This window comes from Phalacrocorax aristotelis, chromosome 2, assembly GCF_949628215.1.
Source record: "Phalacrocorax aristotelis chromosome 2, bGulAri2.1, whole genome shotgun sequence".
NCBI lineage: Eukaryota > Metazoa > Chordata > Aves > Suliformes > Phalacrocoracidae > Phalacrocorax > Phalacrocorax aristotelis.
Window position 1 is genome coordinate 30869330 of NC_134277.1, and position 14923 is coordinate 30884252.

Sequence of the window (14923 nt, forward strand, 5' to 3'; positions counted from 1 at the left end):
CCACAAGTGTGGAAAGTTCATTACAGGTGACATTCACTGCCTACAAATGTAATGTAATGCAACGTGTTAAAAAAATACACACACAACCCCAATTACATATAAACATACATGTAAGCTGGCTCTATACCAGCTTATAAGGATGACATTTTAGAGTCATCGAGGACATCTTTCTGAAAACACCGTCTTGGTGTCTAGCAGCAGATAAAAATCTATTAGTTTTGGCAATAGGACAGAGTGGGAGAAGACGTAGTTGGAAAGGTTTAGATAACAAACCAAGAATAATCATAATGTAACTTTATAAAAACACACAGCTCTGGTAGCTCAAATTCTGGTCGCTGTTCTCTCTACTCCATCACAGAGAGATACAAAAGAACTAGAAAGGACATGGGGCGTAGCAACGTGGATGCTCAGAGATTATACAGTGATTTTTATAAGAAAAGTATTTTTCATCATGGAAGAGAAATGCATACAGAGGGGCTAGAATGGAGGTCCATAAAAACAAAAGGGTATAAAAGAGAAATGGAGGCTTACACACTAGAGGTCATTTTATAAAATTATTGGCAATTTTCAAACACAAGGAAGAGTTATTTTACAGATGCTTAAGAGTTTTGTGGAATTCATTGTCACAACATACTCTGAAGGTCACCCGCTAAAATGAAGGATTATAGAAGGTAGTAAAGCATAAATCATTAAACATGATGATCACGCAGAGATCTAGACTTGGAATACACCAAACTGCTGACCACCAGAAGCCAATAGACTCTTCCAAGCAAAAGATCATTTTGTGCTGCCTGTTTCTTATGCTTAAAGAATCAGTTTATTGCTAGTGTTGAAAATTTTCAACTTTACTCTGATCCAGTAGACATACTCTTATAATTTCCTTTCTATTCCCCAACATTTCTAAGTGCAAAAAAACATCCAGATTTTACATTTCAGTAACTTTGGTACAGTATGTATTTTAAGCTAACATCTTTATATATCTTTACTGCTAATAAACTAACCAATGAACAGCAGTAAAGAGCAAACATATTAAAATCTTTATATTAACAAAAAATTAATTATTTTTTCAAGGTATCAAGAACTGAAGGAGTTTTCTGTGTAATTTTCAGGAACTGAAAGAAAAAAATGTGTGTCCAGTAAGTTTTTTAGAAGTTATTCAAATACTTATTGAACTGGTCAAAGTTAAAAAAAATAGTCTCCCCACATTATGACTGGTGCTATATTATTTCTTTCACATCTTAATGTATACCAAATTCAGAAATGCAATTAACTGCACTTGTACATAAATTGAGGACCTAGCTAAGCCTAAGACGACACTACTCAAGGTTTTGTTTCCATTGACTCAGAATGGTATTTTTGGTGAATAAGAAACTGCAAACAAAAAAGAAAACCATAATGGGCCATAAGGGTTTCTACAGCAGATAGGGGGAATATCTATCTAGAGTTTAGCCCAGGTCATCCCACAAGAAAATGCTAAAGGTTTATATACACCAAAGAAACCCTGAAGTCTCCAAATGTCATCACACGAATCCTTGCAGAAGCATCACCACTATCTGAAGTTGAGCTCCTTTTAAAGTAGTGATGAACTTTTTTATTTTCTAAATGGCTTTAACACGGAAGTTTTTCTAATTGTACTGAAGATATCAAACAACTTACCTTAAATCATTACCTAAATGTTATTAGGACACACTGTACATGTTTGTATACCTTAAACCACAGCCTAGTCCCTTCTACTATTTACATCCTTAGAGCTCAAGCTTGTGTCCATGCTCAACCTTAAATACTGAAAGCACTTAAGCTTACTCACTTAGTTAAGAGAATTAATGGCAAGAAGCAAAGTAGAAGAATTGTTTCACATATTGAAGACTGTCAACTTATTCTCTTATTGTAGTCTTGACATACCTTATTTTCTGTTGGAGAACTGTTCTTCAGAAATACTACGTAAGTGATTAATGACTACTAGCTTAAAAAGTTATTTAAATTACTTACTAACAGATGTGGTTTTGAACTATTAATTTCCTTTGGAAGCCTATTAAGACACAAAGCTTTATAACAAGACTAAATAAATGTTTTAGCTGTGACCTCAGGCAGAATTTTTTCCAAAGAGCATCCTTTGGCTGATGAAGCCTGAAATCAGAACCCCAGTTCTTGGTACTGTAACCCTTTTTTAAAGTACATGAAGGAATTTTCTACTTATTAGCATATTTTTCCATTTATATTTCTGAGAGAAAAAGTCTTATTTGTTCATGAGAAACAAGCAAATAAATATGACAAAAGTTATTTTTTAAAATGCTTCACAAAGTAATTTTACCCAAAGCCATTCTTCCTCCACTGCCTGCACTGAACGTCAGTCGGCTGTCAGCCCTAAGATGTCACTGAGTCTATATAATGACATTACATTAGAAAACTGCTTATAAGGCTAACCACAAGATTATACCAAACAATCTTAAAAAAAAAAATCACATAAATTAGGCAACAAAAAGATTCTAATTCCTTCAGTTGAATAACTTCATTTTACTTTTGCCTGACTACAGTAAGTGTTGTTAATCATTATCTGTACTTTTTATTGAGCAAGTAGGACAAAAAGTAATAGAAAGGGGCCTTTGTTTTATCAGTAGCTCTTTTATGACAAGTTATGCCTCCAGCATACACAAAGAGCTGCGGCACTCAGATTGGAGGCATTTAATTCCTCTGCTTCCCATGAGTAAGCATTCTCCTCTGATGCAGCAAATTCATAGTATAAAGTTGATTGTAGCAGAACTGTGTAAAATACTTGTTCTTTTCCCCAGATAAGGTCACTTCTAATGATTCTGCAAGTTGACTAAGCAGCTAGGTCGCCCAAACTTCTACCATCATGACAAAGAGCTAAGAAGTTCTCTTCAAGTCTTGACAAGCTTCTTGCAGAAACCAGAAGAAAAACAATCCCAAGTGTTCCCAAAAGCTTCCCCGGGGCAGGCAAAACTGTACCAGAAAACAACTAAACTTGTATAACACAAAGCTACATTTTTATAAGTGAAAAATCATGGACAGTTGGAAGAAGTTTGCCTAGAAAGCCCTTCAATTTCATGGAATCAGAAATGCTCTGAGGAGCACATGAAAGTAGTCCAAGAGGACTCCATCTAATGGAAGTCTTTCCATTGCCTTTGGCATTAGTGGATCAGATCATGTCATCACTTTGTGTCATGGATGATTTCTACACCCATTTTCCTCATTTTTAAAGTGGACCTTGCACATGCTTACAGGAAATCTGTTAATCCTGACTAGATCAACATGTAAAATACTGAATGACACCAAAATACTAGTGTCACTCAGTGCCAAAAATCCCAAGCATCAGTCTCCTTTGTGATCACTACAGGTTCTGGTGTATAGGAAAAACAGAGAATAGGCTATCCTTTTATGCAGAGTGCTTAGCAAAATAAAGAGCTGTTGGGACGTGGATGGTGTAAGGGCTGGAGACGTTCAGAGGAAAGAGAACCATCTAGGTCACCAAAACAAAAACTACAGTAACTAAGACCAAATAGCTCTTCTCCTTTCACAAATTTTCCAGAATTCCTGCAGCCACCTTTCCACTTTGGAAAAGTAGAATTCTGGTAGTAGTTAATAAAGCAACACACCAAGCTACGCAACCAACAGGCATCGCCGATGTCATGCTTTTACTGATGTGAAACTCACTTTTTTTTTCCTAAATAAAAATGGACTGAAATTTCTGTCAAATTTTCAGACTCAAAGTCAGACAATGTTAGTATTCCTTGAGGAATAGTTACTACCGTAAGAGGCAGGAAATCTGGACTGTGACCCGTTTTCTCTGTGAGAAACTGTAGCATATTAACATAGTTGGAGACAGAGTTCAAGCAAAACAGCATTAGAGACTCCTGACAGCAATCAAAGCAGCACTGCTTTGCAACAAAGTATCAGTGCTAAAATAATCTTCAGGGTCTTAAAAGCAAAATAGTGGTTTACTTCAAAGTACTTAATTCCCTTACTGAAAAGCAACAAGGCATTAAAAAATTATAAGGAACTGCTTTTTGGACATACAGCATCATCTTTTTAGGCATGTGCCTGACTAAATGTGATTAAGCCTCCTCCACTTTTACACAGATATAATTAACTTCACTTAGTGAATAAGATTCTCCAATGATGAAATAAAACAGCGCCCAACTCAGATGTACATTTAATATATGAACTGCTTGAAGAGGATGAAGTCAGTGGCCAAACATCAACATCTCTATGCGCAGAAAAAGTTTATAAAGCTTGATTTTTCTTTCAGCCCAGTTTCCAAAGTCCCAGTTCAAAAATATAGGTCAAATTTCATACCGCCACCAAACTTTCTCAAAGTCAGCTTGAACAGTGCAAACCTGACCCATTTTGAGTGGGCCCTTCAAAAATAAATAAATAAATAAGGTGGCTGCATCACTTTTCATAACACATTTCTCCATTAAAGGTCTCACACATTAAACATATTAGCATTTGAATTCCATACTATGAAGAATAGATCGCTGTGAATAACTCACATCTTGAGGCTGATTAGTTAGCTCAAGGTAGATTAGCTCCTTCTGTGTTATTTAATAATTCCTACAGTAAGCAAGTATTAATAGAAAGGTCGAGCACAACAGAAAATATTATTACTTTTTCTAACTACAATGAATTAGTTGCATTGGAGAAAAAAAATCAAAAATCAGAAAATATAATGCTACTATTATAATGTAATATTATTACTATACTGCTTCCTTCTTTCAGGAAGCTAAAGAATAACAACTCCCTCAATTCTAGTATCTTCTTTTGTGAGCATCTGAAACAGAAGAGGAATGGGAAGCATTAGGATATGCTTGTGGACAAACTTCATCTAATTAGTAAAACTGACCTAAATACAGTCCTGTGTGGGAAATGTCAACTGGAAAATAATAATATTGCAAATTTCATTCAAACCATTTGAGTAAGAAGAAAAATACTTCTACACTAGAAGTCACATTTTCTGAGGCATTTTTAAACATAGTTTCCTTCTGATTATACAATAATTTTCTTCTGAAAAACAGTTATCAGATTTTTTTATTTTTTTTTGCTCAGCCAGCCTACCTTAAATCCAGAGTAACTATATTACTTTCAATGCAGCAAAAGGTGGTATATATTAGTCCTCTCTCTAAAACTTCCTGCTAATACATTTTGAAGTGTTATCTCAGGTACAAACAAGGTGATTTCTTAATATACACACTGCAGATTTTCTCTGCTGATAACTCTTATGAGAAATTCAGGAGAAGTCCGCTGATAAGAAGAGCTGCTCTAGTAAAAGGACATTCATAGCCTTCAGAACTGCTATCTATAATCTTGGCACTTTGATCTCTCAGAATACAAACTAATGCTATATCTGGGATGTAGCTCATTATTAATAGTTAAATGTCTTTAAATGGAGCAGCTTTGAAGATCACTTCCAATATCAATAGCTTGCATTTATACAAGGCTTTCATTTTCAAGGACAATGCTACAGGGTCCCTGAATCTGATATACACACGCATGTATATATAAACTTCCATTTGCATTCAAACACATTATTAAGATCATAAATATGTATCCATTCATAAATATGAATGCATAATCTATCAGCTTAACTATAGTTTTTGAGACTTTAATATGTAAGGATAGATGATAGGCCAAAGTATAATCACAGACATCAATGGAATTATACCAGTTAATTGCAGAGAGCATCAATCAGTGGTCTCTGCAGAAAAAGTTGCATCGGAACAAGACTTTTGTACAGAAGATAAATAGAATAACCTTCAGTTATTTTAATAGGTTCTGAAAATGTAAGGGGAAAGCAAGATATCTTTTATAGAGGAACCCTGGATAAAATACTGTTTGCACTATTTCAACTTATACAGAACAGACATTTCAGTCAAGTCAGATTTTCAGAAAGGCTTACTTCTGGTGAAAACTCTCAGACAAGATCTTCAAAACTTCCATCAGGTTATTTTTAAATGAGTACCCTGGCCAGAGACTTTGTTGGGCAAAGCAAAAAAAAAAAAAAAAATCTATTAAAAAACTCTGTTCAAACATTTCTTATTTAGCAAGTAGCACTAGTTCACCTTCAGTGAAATCGATTATGCTTGCTATGCAATATTTGAAGGGTACATCGTATGGTAATTTACCTCTTTCACTTCTCTACAGATGTAATTCTCCAGCTGCACAGATTAAATTTGACTAGAACATCTAAGGCAGAGAGTCAAGACAGGAAACAATTTACCATTTAAAAAAAAACTATTTCTAAACAAACATAGGTTAATCTTTTCCTCAACACCAGCTCATGAATTCAATCAGGGAGGACAAAATTCCTCTCCTGCTGAAGCGAAAGGGAACTTTAATACTGACTTCAAGAAGGTTGGATATCATCCATCAAACTAAGGAAAGATATAAGTCGTTTAATTTATTACTTATTTAAGTATCTTTTACCAGGTTGTCCATTTTTTTAGATACTAAAACTAAGTAAAAGTTTATTTTTCCATAATTACTGTAAAAGCCTTCTACAACTTAAAATTTGCAGTGTCTTCTGTATTGCATCCTATTTCCAAGTGTAATGACCCTCAAAATCCAAGATTGATTTTGACTTTACTCTGATCAATACTAATCTCCAAGATATATTAGACTTTACATTGATCTAAACAAAAAAGTCATTATATGTATATTAGTCAATCTCCAAAACATTTATTAAATTTATTTCAAAGACCACAAAAGGTGTATTGTTACAACCATTTCTATCTGGGATTTCTATCCATCATGCTTAGGAAGATTTACATGCAACTGATAATTCACATAATCACATAGTCACTGTAGTGGATTTCTCAAAATGTCTTGACCCATCCTCTATTATTTTAAGATTAATCTTTTTGTAGGCATTTAATTGGAGGAACACCACCATATTATACAGTTACTGGGCTATTAGAATCCAATCTTACATGGATTCTTACATGGTTGAAGTCAATGGGAGAATATATCTCCCCTTCAGTGACAGAACAGAACCCTTGAAGACTGAGAAGAGTCTAAAATACTACATTTAGATTTTAAGTCCCCCTGAAAGCAAAGCAAGAGAAGCTTTTCCAGTCAAAGGACTTTGACCTTTTAAAGAAGAACCTTTAAATCTTTTTAAAAGAAGAATCACAGCATCCAGAAGGATATTTCTATAAAGCTTATTTTTGAAAAATGTAGATTTCTGATTAGCTTTTTTATGATACTGGCTAATTTCAAATTAGGACTATAAACCCTACACCTACATTAAAGCAGGTGATAACTTTATTTCAAATTTGTTACTGACTGATCTGGTGTAGGCTGCTCTTACTTCCATTCTCTTTCCTCAAGCACACACAAACAAGTCTCAAGCTCAGTAAAAACACAAAGAAAAGAGAGAGAACAGTAAATACACGATAGAACTCATAGATTTTAAAATTAAAGATAGTAAGTTAATTTAACACATTCATTCTTTAAAAAAAAAAAAAAAAGTAATTTTGGCTCCCTATGACACTATGGATTTCAACAGGACTATTTGCATTTCAGATAGATAACACAATTTACTCTTTGCATAGTAAAGACCCTGTATTGTAAATTATTTGAGGCAATAATAATGTGTTTATTCTTTTCCCTCAGGCAATTTATCCTAAATTAAATAATTTTACAACCTAGTTGAAATTTTGTTAAGTAAAAGTGATATTAAACACTCCATGAAATTTCTATCCAGCACTTTAACATAATAAAAAACCGTCTAATACTATTCACAATATTAATTTTTGTAAATTACCCACAGACACTTAAATACAATTCTAATGGACCTCATATACTTATAAGTTTGACACACCGACAGCATTTGCTTAAAAATTCAACTTTATACTTTCTTTTGCCTTAGCTCTGGGGATCCAAATACTAAGAGGCACAGAAGTAGGCCGAATAAAGTGATTAGTAATCAAACAGGACGAGAAGCTGCTTTAAAAAAATTAAAAAACAACCCAAAAAATTGATATTAATCAAGAGTGAGGACATAAAAAACTAGAGAGAAGGCAAATAATTTCATAAACATAGTGAGATATTTCAAAAAAATCATCCAAGTTTGACAACAATGGCTTAAACATGTGTCTCAATTTTTCCACGCTGGCTGGAGTGATGATGTCCACACTTCAGACTCAACTGTCTGATGCCTTTTGGACTTCCACTTCCATATCACTACAGCCAATATCAATCTTCTAATGTGCCAGGGGAGAGAGGTGGGCTAGTATCACTTATCCTGCTCCACTTAGAACCTATGACATTCAAAATTACCCATTTAAAGTACCTCTCTACTAAATAAAATTGTAGTGGAAATAAACTTGTTTCTACCCAAATGGACAAACAAGTAGTCCCAAAGCATATGGGCTACCTATGTATCCACCAAGCCACAGAGTAGTATTTCCCAAGCTTTGTCATCCTGACTTCAACCAGAAAGAGTACAGCACATCCTCTACGATGGCTGCTAATGGATTAATCCAAAAGACGTGTCTAAGGAACAACTGAGAGCTAAATAGAAGCCTGTGCTATTATCTGAAATGCAAGTAGTTCTGCTGAAGATGCTGGCTTGCCACACAAAAGCAAAATGACATTTTCTTAGGCACTACACAGAAAAAGAGAGAAGAAAAGAACAAGATTCCCCAAGAAGACTAATGCTCTTCTCAACTTGTCTTTCCTGTCCTTTTGAAATTCTCTGTCATCGTTATCAGATTTTCAGCTCCACAAACCACTGCGGACATTTTCCTTGCTGCCCTTGAGATTTTAGGGTAAAAGAAGAATGTCTAAAAACACCTACCTTGCTCATTTTTTTCATGTTTCTTTTATGAAAGGGCTATGATCAGAAACTATTTGGAATATTATGTGTTTTCAGGGGGAATTTATAAGAGTGTGGCAGGTCATACAGAGAAGGAGCCAGTCCTAAGCACAGACTGAGGAATGAGAGGAGGAAAGATGAATCTCGCACATCAGGCAGCCTAGAGGGCTGCTGAAGGAAAGGCAAAAGAAGCAAGAATAGAGGGACAAGCTGCACACAATGCGGCTTTAGCCTGCTAAGGCACAGGCAAGCAGCTTAAGCCTGACGTAGAAGAGAAGTCACTCAAGAGAGGTTAAACATTGGCAAGAGCCAAAAAAGAATGAAGGGTTTCTGAAGCTGCGTTTTGAACAGATTGAAGGGGAACTGGATTGGCACATTATGTGGCATGACATTTAAAGCTTTGACAGAAGCTAAATGCAACCATTTCCCTGGGCCCATGCCACTGCTAAGCATATAATCCCTTCTGGAAAATGGGCAAGCTCCATCTCAAAACTTCTGCAGTATTTCCCCATCCCCCTCTGCTGCCACTGGGTGCTTCAGAACCCATTTGCTCTAATGGGGGGATGTTCTCCAAATTTCTGCAGTAAAATTTTATTCAGTGGTAGTAGATACTCAGCTGCTCTTGTGCCAGCAATGTCCTTTATCACAAGGTTCTGCTTCCCTTGTGCTGATCCCCTCCTGAATTTGCACATGGAATCCATATCCTGCTTGGGATTTCACTTGGTCAAACAAACCAGGATCTCCCTTATCTCTATGACAACACAGGCTTGCTATACATTCACACCATCCTGTTAGCTATTCTCAAGACCTGGCCTGGTTTCAGTTATTTCTTCTTGAACATGAGTGATCAGAACATTTCATCTCATTCTAAGTTATTATGAGATGATGTTAATATTTTATTAGATCTTTCAAAGCCCTCTCTCCTCAGGCATCATAAGGTTATATTTTGCTTTTTTCATTGTTATATTACATCAGTAGTCCAGGTGAATATTTCCTTTACTTCCAAATCACCCCCTAAATTCTATTGCAGAACAAATCTTACATACGTTATGAACATGAGGAGTAATTAATTACAACATTCCAAGGCCTCAACTTCATCAGCTTGTGACATCGACCTTTTTGCCAAATATACAACAGAGGAGAAAGGGACAACTGTGGAAAGAGAGATGGGTTTTCATTCATAAACTTCAAGAAAGCTGCTAAACAAACACATACCACCAGTCAACCATCTGAAAGTTAAAGTGGATTCCCAAATTTTATAACAGTAACTTTCAACCTGTAACATCTGACTGACCTCCAAGAGGTCTAATATACATAACTAAGAAAAACTGTCCTACTGACAACAAGATCTAAATGGAAAATTTACTTCCACAAGAAAATTGTTAGTGGTCTGCAAATTGAAATAAATTTTACAACCACTTCTTGTATTATTTGGGTGTCTTCCTTGCATGTGGTTTGAGGACAGGGCACAGTTCTGACAGGCACTCCAGCCTTGGAAGAAGTGAAACTAACAGCGGAAAGAAGGTATTGAATATATTTAGCTCATGAATAGTTTTACTTCTGGAAGAAAGAGTAACTGTTACATCAGAACAATCCAGAATAGCAGACCAATACCTGTGGTCTATGTGCATATTAGCATTCTAGCTCATCTTTTCCTGCATCTCCTTCACCACAAGTTTACTCCTGGTTTTAAACCCCATCATGTAAAAGTTGCAAGCACATGAGAAAATAAGTGAAGAAGCAAGAATTTTTTTTCAAGTTATTAAAGAAACAAGCCTCAAGATATCCCTTTTACCTTCTATATATTGTCTTTTTGCTCTAACGAAATAGAGCTGGAGAAGAATTATGCTATGGATAAGAAATAATTTAATACACTTTTGCAGCTGTTAAGACAAAAATTAAAAACTTTGTCTTCCTGATTACATTCTGCATACATTTTGTATACATTTATTAACTATTGATCAATTGCGATAAAGCAGTGACTTGCATCTTTAGCATATAAGCAGTCAGGGAGAGAGAAGTGAAAGGGAATTTCACCCAGCTTACATTGACCAAATAGTTACCAAAGGAACTACTACGAATAGAAAGCATGGGATTTGGCTACTTTAGTAGAATTCATTAATTCAATAAGATTTTTAGTATCAAGTGCAAACTGATCATCAAAATTATCCCTTTCTCCTCTGACCATGTTAATGTTACGATAGGATCCAAATAAAAACTTTGTTGCTCTCATGTGGATTTAAAGGAGGGCCTAACTGAGGCAATCCTAGTTTCCTTTCCCCCTCTTACAGCCAGCTGTGACAAATACACTACGTACAACTGCTGTAATATATGGTACACTGACATGATACGTAGCCTATAGAATTACTATGTCAGAATATTATCACTTTGTCAGCTTCCCACTACTCCCTCTTGTCATAAAATGCTCTATGTGGGAAGATAAATGTGGATCCAAGTGCCTAACCTCAGCTGGAATTTCTGGTATGCTGTACTACCCAGTAAAACAAATTATAAAACACCAGGAATAAAGTGATAGTTGCTAAAGATGCCCTAAAATCCTTGGTTTACAGAGACAAGTCAATGACAATATTAAGCTTCAATCTGTTCCAAGGGCAAAAAACCTGGACAAAGTATCTCACCAGAAAACCTGCATTACTCCAGTACTGCCATAAACCCAACGGAATTTCTCCTAACTTCAGGTAAGAAAAAGAAACATCACTAAAGCCCTGCTAAATCTCAAGTCGGAACAGATCTAATAAAATTAACCACTCATGCAAATCTTGATTTAAAAAAATCTGAAATTAATATCTAATATTATAAAAATAGCTTAATAGAAACCAAGGCATTCCAAAATAAAGCCAATAGTATGGCCAAAACAGTAACACATCATAGATAACGTGTACCTAAAAAATCACCTGCTCCAAAAGCACAGCATGCTGTTCTTAAGAAACTTGGATAACATTCATCCCTCCCCTGCCCTGTCTTCCAAACGCCCTCCAAGAGATCTGTCGGGGGGAAGAAAAAATAAATTAAAAAATTTAAAAGAAGTTTTCCTCAACAGAATCTTCAGAAAAGAGGACTAAAATTAGGAAATGACAGGATAGGTCCTGTCACTTATCCATAAGTAGCAAATAATTTTAATATGTTATCCTGAAAACATTAAAACTAATTAAAAATCCTACAAACATTAAAACTAATGTATGACCCAATCATTTTTTAAAAAGTGGACATTTTTAATGAAATACAAGAGTCTGTTAGAACAACTTTCCTCAGTGCAGCTCCATCAAATTTAGTGCTGATTTATAAATTGCCAGATATAGCCACAGCAGAATTTTAACTGAGAATTAAGCATCCCAACCTTACTGTTACACACTAAATAGTGCATACTACACATAAAAACTCATCCATAACTCAGAACTATTTTTTTCAGTTTCCATAATACCACAGATTTACATTGCATTTAAGTCGAGTTCTTAAAAGAAAACATCGTCACCTTGAATTTAACTTTATGCCAACAGCATTTACTCTGAGGCTGATTTTTTAAATTATACCTTTTCCCGTACTTTCCTTTTGGTTGTTTAGGAGTGCTCAAGGAGAACTCTCAACGTACGGGATATAAGCCTGTCCCAACCCCTCTTTGCTCTCTTTTCACACACCTCTTCGCTCCTCTTGCAGCATCACTTCACCAGCGCTGTTGCAAAACACCCTATAACCAACCACATAGGTAACAGCCCCCAGCTCCTCCAGGCGCAGAGTTGTGCTTCGGCTACTCCATAAAGGGGGCAACTACAAACTCCTGTTAATACACAGAAATTAACCTGACAAATGAGACTTTTGCCTAACGCTTTTCAGAGACAGCAATTATTTGCTTTCACAAAGCAACCCGGCAGTTTCACTCCTGAACCGAGGGCTCGGTTATGGAAAGCCTGCCAAACCCTCTCTTGAGAGCTTCGTTGCACCCAGCGTATTCTTTGCTTTTTATAGACATGATTTCACGTCATGCTTTTTTGCTCCCCCCGCCCCCACCCCCCAGAGTTACACCACAGCTAAACAGCCGCTTCTAAGGCTGTTAAACTCTGCGTAACAGCTACGACAACCCGGCGCAGTTTTCCCAGCCGGACGCCCGAGCGGCTTTGCAACTCCGCGGCAGCAGCAGCGCGCACCGACTTCCAGAAGCAGCCAACAACTCCCGCAGCCGAGCCGGGGCCGCCCGGGGGCCCGCGCTTCAGCCCCGCACGGTCCCGCGGAACCCAGCCGAGCGGCGGGGCGGTGACGAAGCGCAGGGCGCAGGTGAGAGCCCGGCTCCGAGGCCGCCCGTAACTTCCCAGCCGGGCGCCGCCGCTGCGCGCCTTCCCCGCACCTTCCCGCGGTGGCTCCGCGCACCTCGCCGCTCCCGGCCGGGGCCGAGCGGGGCAGACGCTGCCCGGCAGTGGGAGGGCGCCCTAGGGCAGCGCTGCCGCCCTCTCTCCCTCCCTCCCGCACTCACCTCACCGCACCGCACCGCACCGCACCTCTCGCCTCGACACCGGGACGCGGAGGCAGCGCCTCCCTCCTGCGGCGGGGCGGGGCGGGCGGGGCGGAGGCTCCGCGCCCCCCCCCCCCCCCCCCCGGTGCCCCGCACCGCCCACGCTCCCTTCCGCGGGCATTCGCCCGGCCCCCCGGCATCACGCGGCCGCCTCTCCCCAAGAGCCAGCGGCTCCATCCGCAATGCAGCTACGGCCGCCCTCTCCTCCTGTCCTCCTCCCCTCCTCCTCCTCCTCCAGCCCAGCCCGGACCGGCCGGAGCGGGCACCTGCCCGCCGCCCCCTCGGATCCGAGCGTACCCGCTCCGCAGCGCGGCCCCGGCCCCACCCCGCGGACAGAAGGACGGTCGGACGGACGGCGCCGGGGCACCGCGGGTGGGCCCACGGCCAGAGCGGGGTCAGGGAGCTCCTGCCGCTGGCAGAGGGGAAAAATAAGGTAAAAGAAAAAAAAGAAGACCCAAACAAACAAAAAAAAAACCCACAACGAAAGGGCGTTATTTCCAAAAGGACTTTTGCGGGCTGCTTCTCTGCCCCCAAACCTATTACTGCAGCGGGCCCCTGGGACGGGGCGAGATTAATTGCTCTGTGTTACGAAGAAAATGATAGATGCCGTTAATCAGGGAAGTTGTAAGTCATCCACGTTAGTAGATGGAATTCAGAGATTAGCTGGGACAGATGGCGGGCAAACGCAGCGCTCTTCAGGTCTGGCGTAAATCACTCAACTTTTGGAATTATTAAGCAGCCAATGACAGAATCGCATACATTTTCTTAGAGAAGTGTTTCTTAGGAAGATGAATCTTCACTTCATATTGTGAAAGAGTGTTTCCAATCGCTGTTACGTTTCCCTTTCTAAATAGTGAAAGTATTGGGTTTTCCTTCCTGGATGTCAGAAAATTCAAACCTGAAAGAGAAACAAGGCTTTTCACACAGATATCTTTCAGACATAGATAAGAAGCAAAGCCAGGCAAACGACACGAGTACCCGAATCATTGCTTTAATGCCTTTTCTGAAATAAACTGGCAAAGTTGTAAGATAATAGGTTTGTCCTGATATCTCCAGCAGATTTATCTTTACTTGCCGCAACTACTGCAGCAAAATACAATTTTTTCCCAGTTTTGTTTTCATGCACTTTGAGGAAAGCAGTGAAGCAATGCCACTTTTATTCACTACTTCTAAAAGAACATCAGACATTCTGTGGAATCTAAATATTCCAGGCAGACAGAAGACCGTTTTTCATTAGCCTCCCCTAATTTTTTTTTTTCCACATAGCAAAAATGAGTTATGGTATGATCAACTTCAATCAATCTTTCATGGTATCACATTGATTGATATGTCAAATGCTTGTCTAAATATAAGCTTAGCACCAATACCTATGACTGAGTAATTCTGAGCTTGATTGCATGTCCTGCAATAATGTGATTAATTTACAGCAACATTCAGAATTTTGCAGAAACCTGCTCTATAAAACCAATAATAGCATCTATTCTATCACGTAAAAGGGACCACAGTCCAAAACAAGCTTACAATAGCTATTAAAGAACATATTCGAACCTCAACCTCATGATATG

At 38.4% G+C, this 14923-nt stretch overlaps 2 protein-coding genes across 2 annotated transcripts in view; one reads left to right on the forward strand and one right to left on the reverse strand.

Moving 5' to 3' along the window:
- THSD7A (thrombospondin type 1 domain containing 7A) overlaps nucleotides 1-13401 on the reverse strand; it is a 300728-nt gene extending 287327 nt beyond the window's left edge. The window contains exon 1 of the mRNA XM_075082924.1: nucleotides 13330-13401. The gene's annotated coding sequence lies outside the window, so the exon portion shown is untranslated. The remainder of the gene's footprint in view (nucleotides 1-13329) is intronic.
- LOC142052246 (uncharacterized) overlaps nucleotides 1-14923 on the forward strand; it is a 38269-nt gene that overhangs the window by 1160 nt on the left and 22186 nt on the right. The window contains exons 2-3 of the mRNA XM_075081990.1: nucleotides 12416-12557; nucleotides 12921-13123. Coding sequence (XP_074938091.1) covers nucleotides 12416-12557; nucleotides 12921-13123 — 345 coding nt within the window. The remainder of the gene's footprint in view (nucleotides 1-12415; nucleotides 12558-12920; nucleotides 13124-14923) is intronic.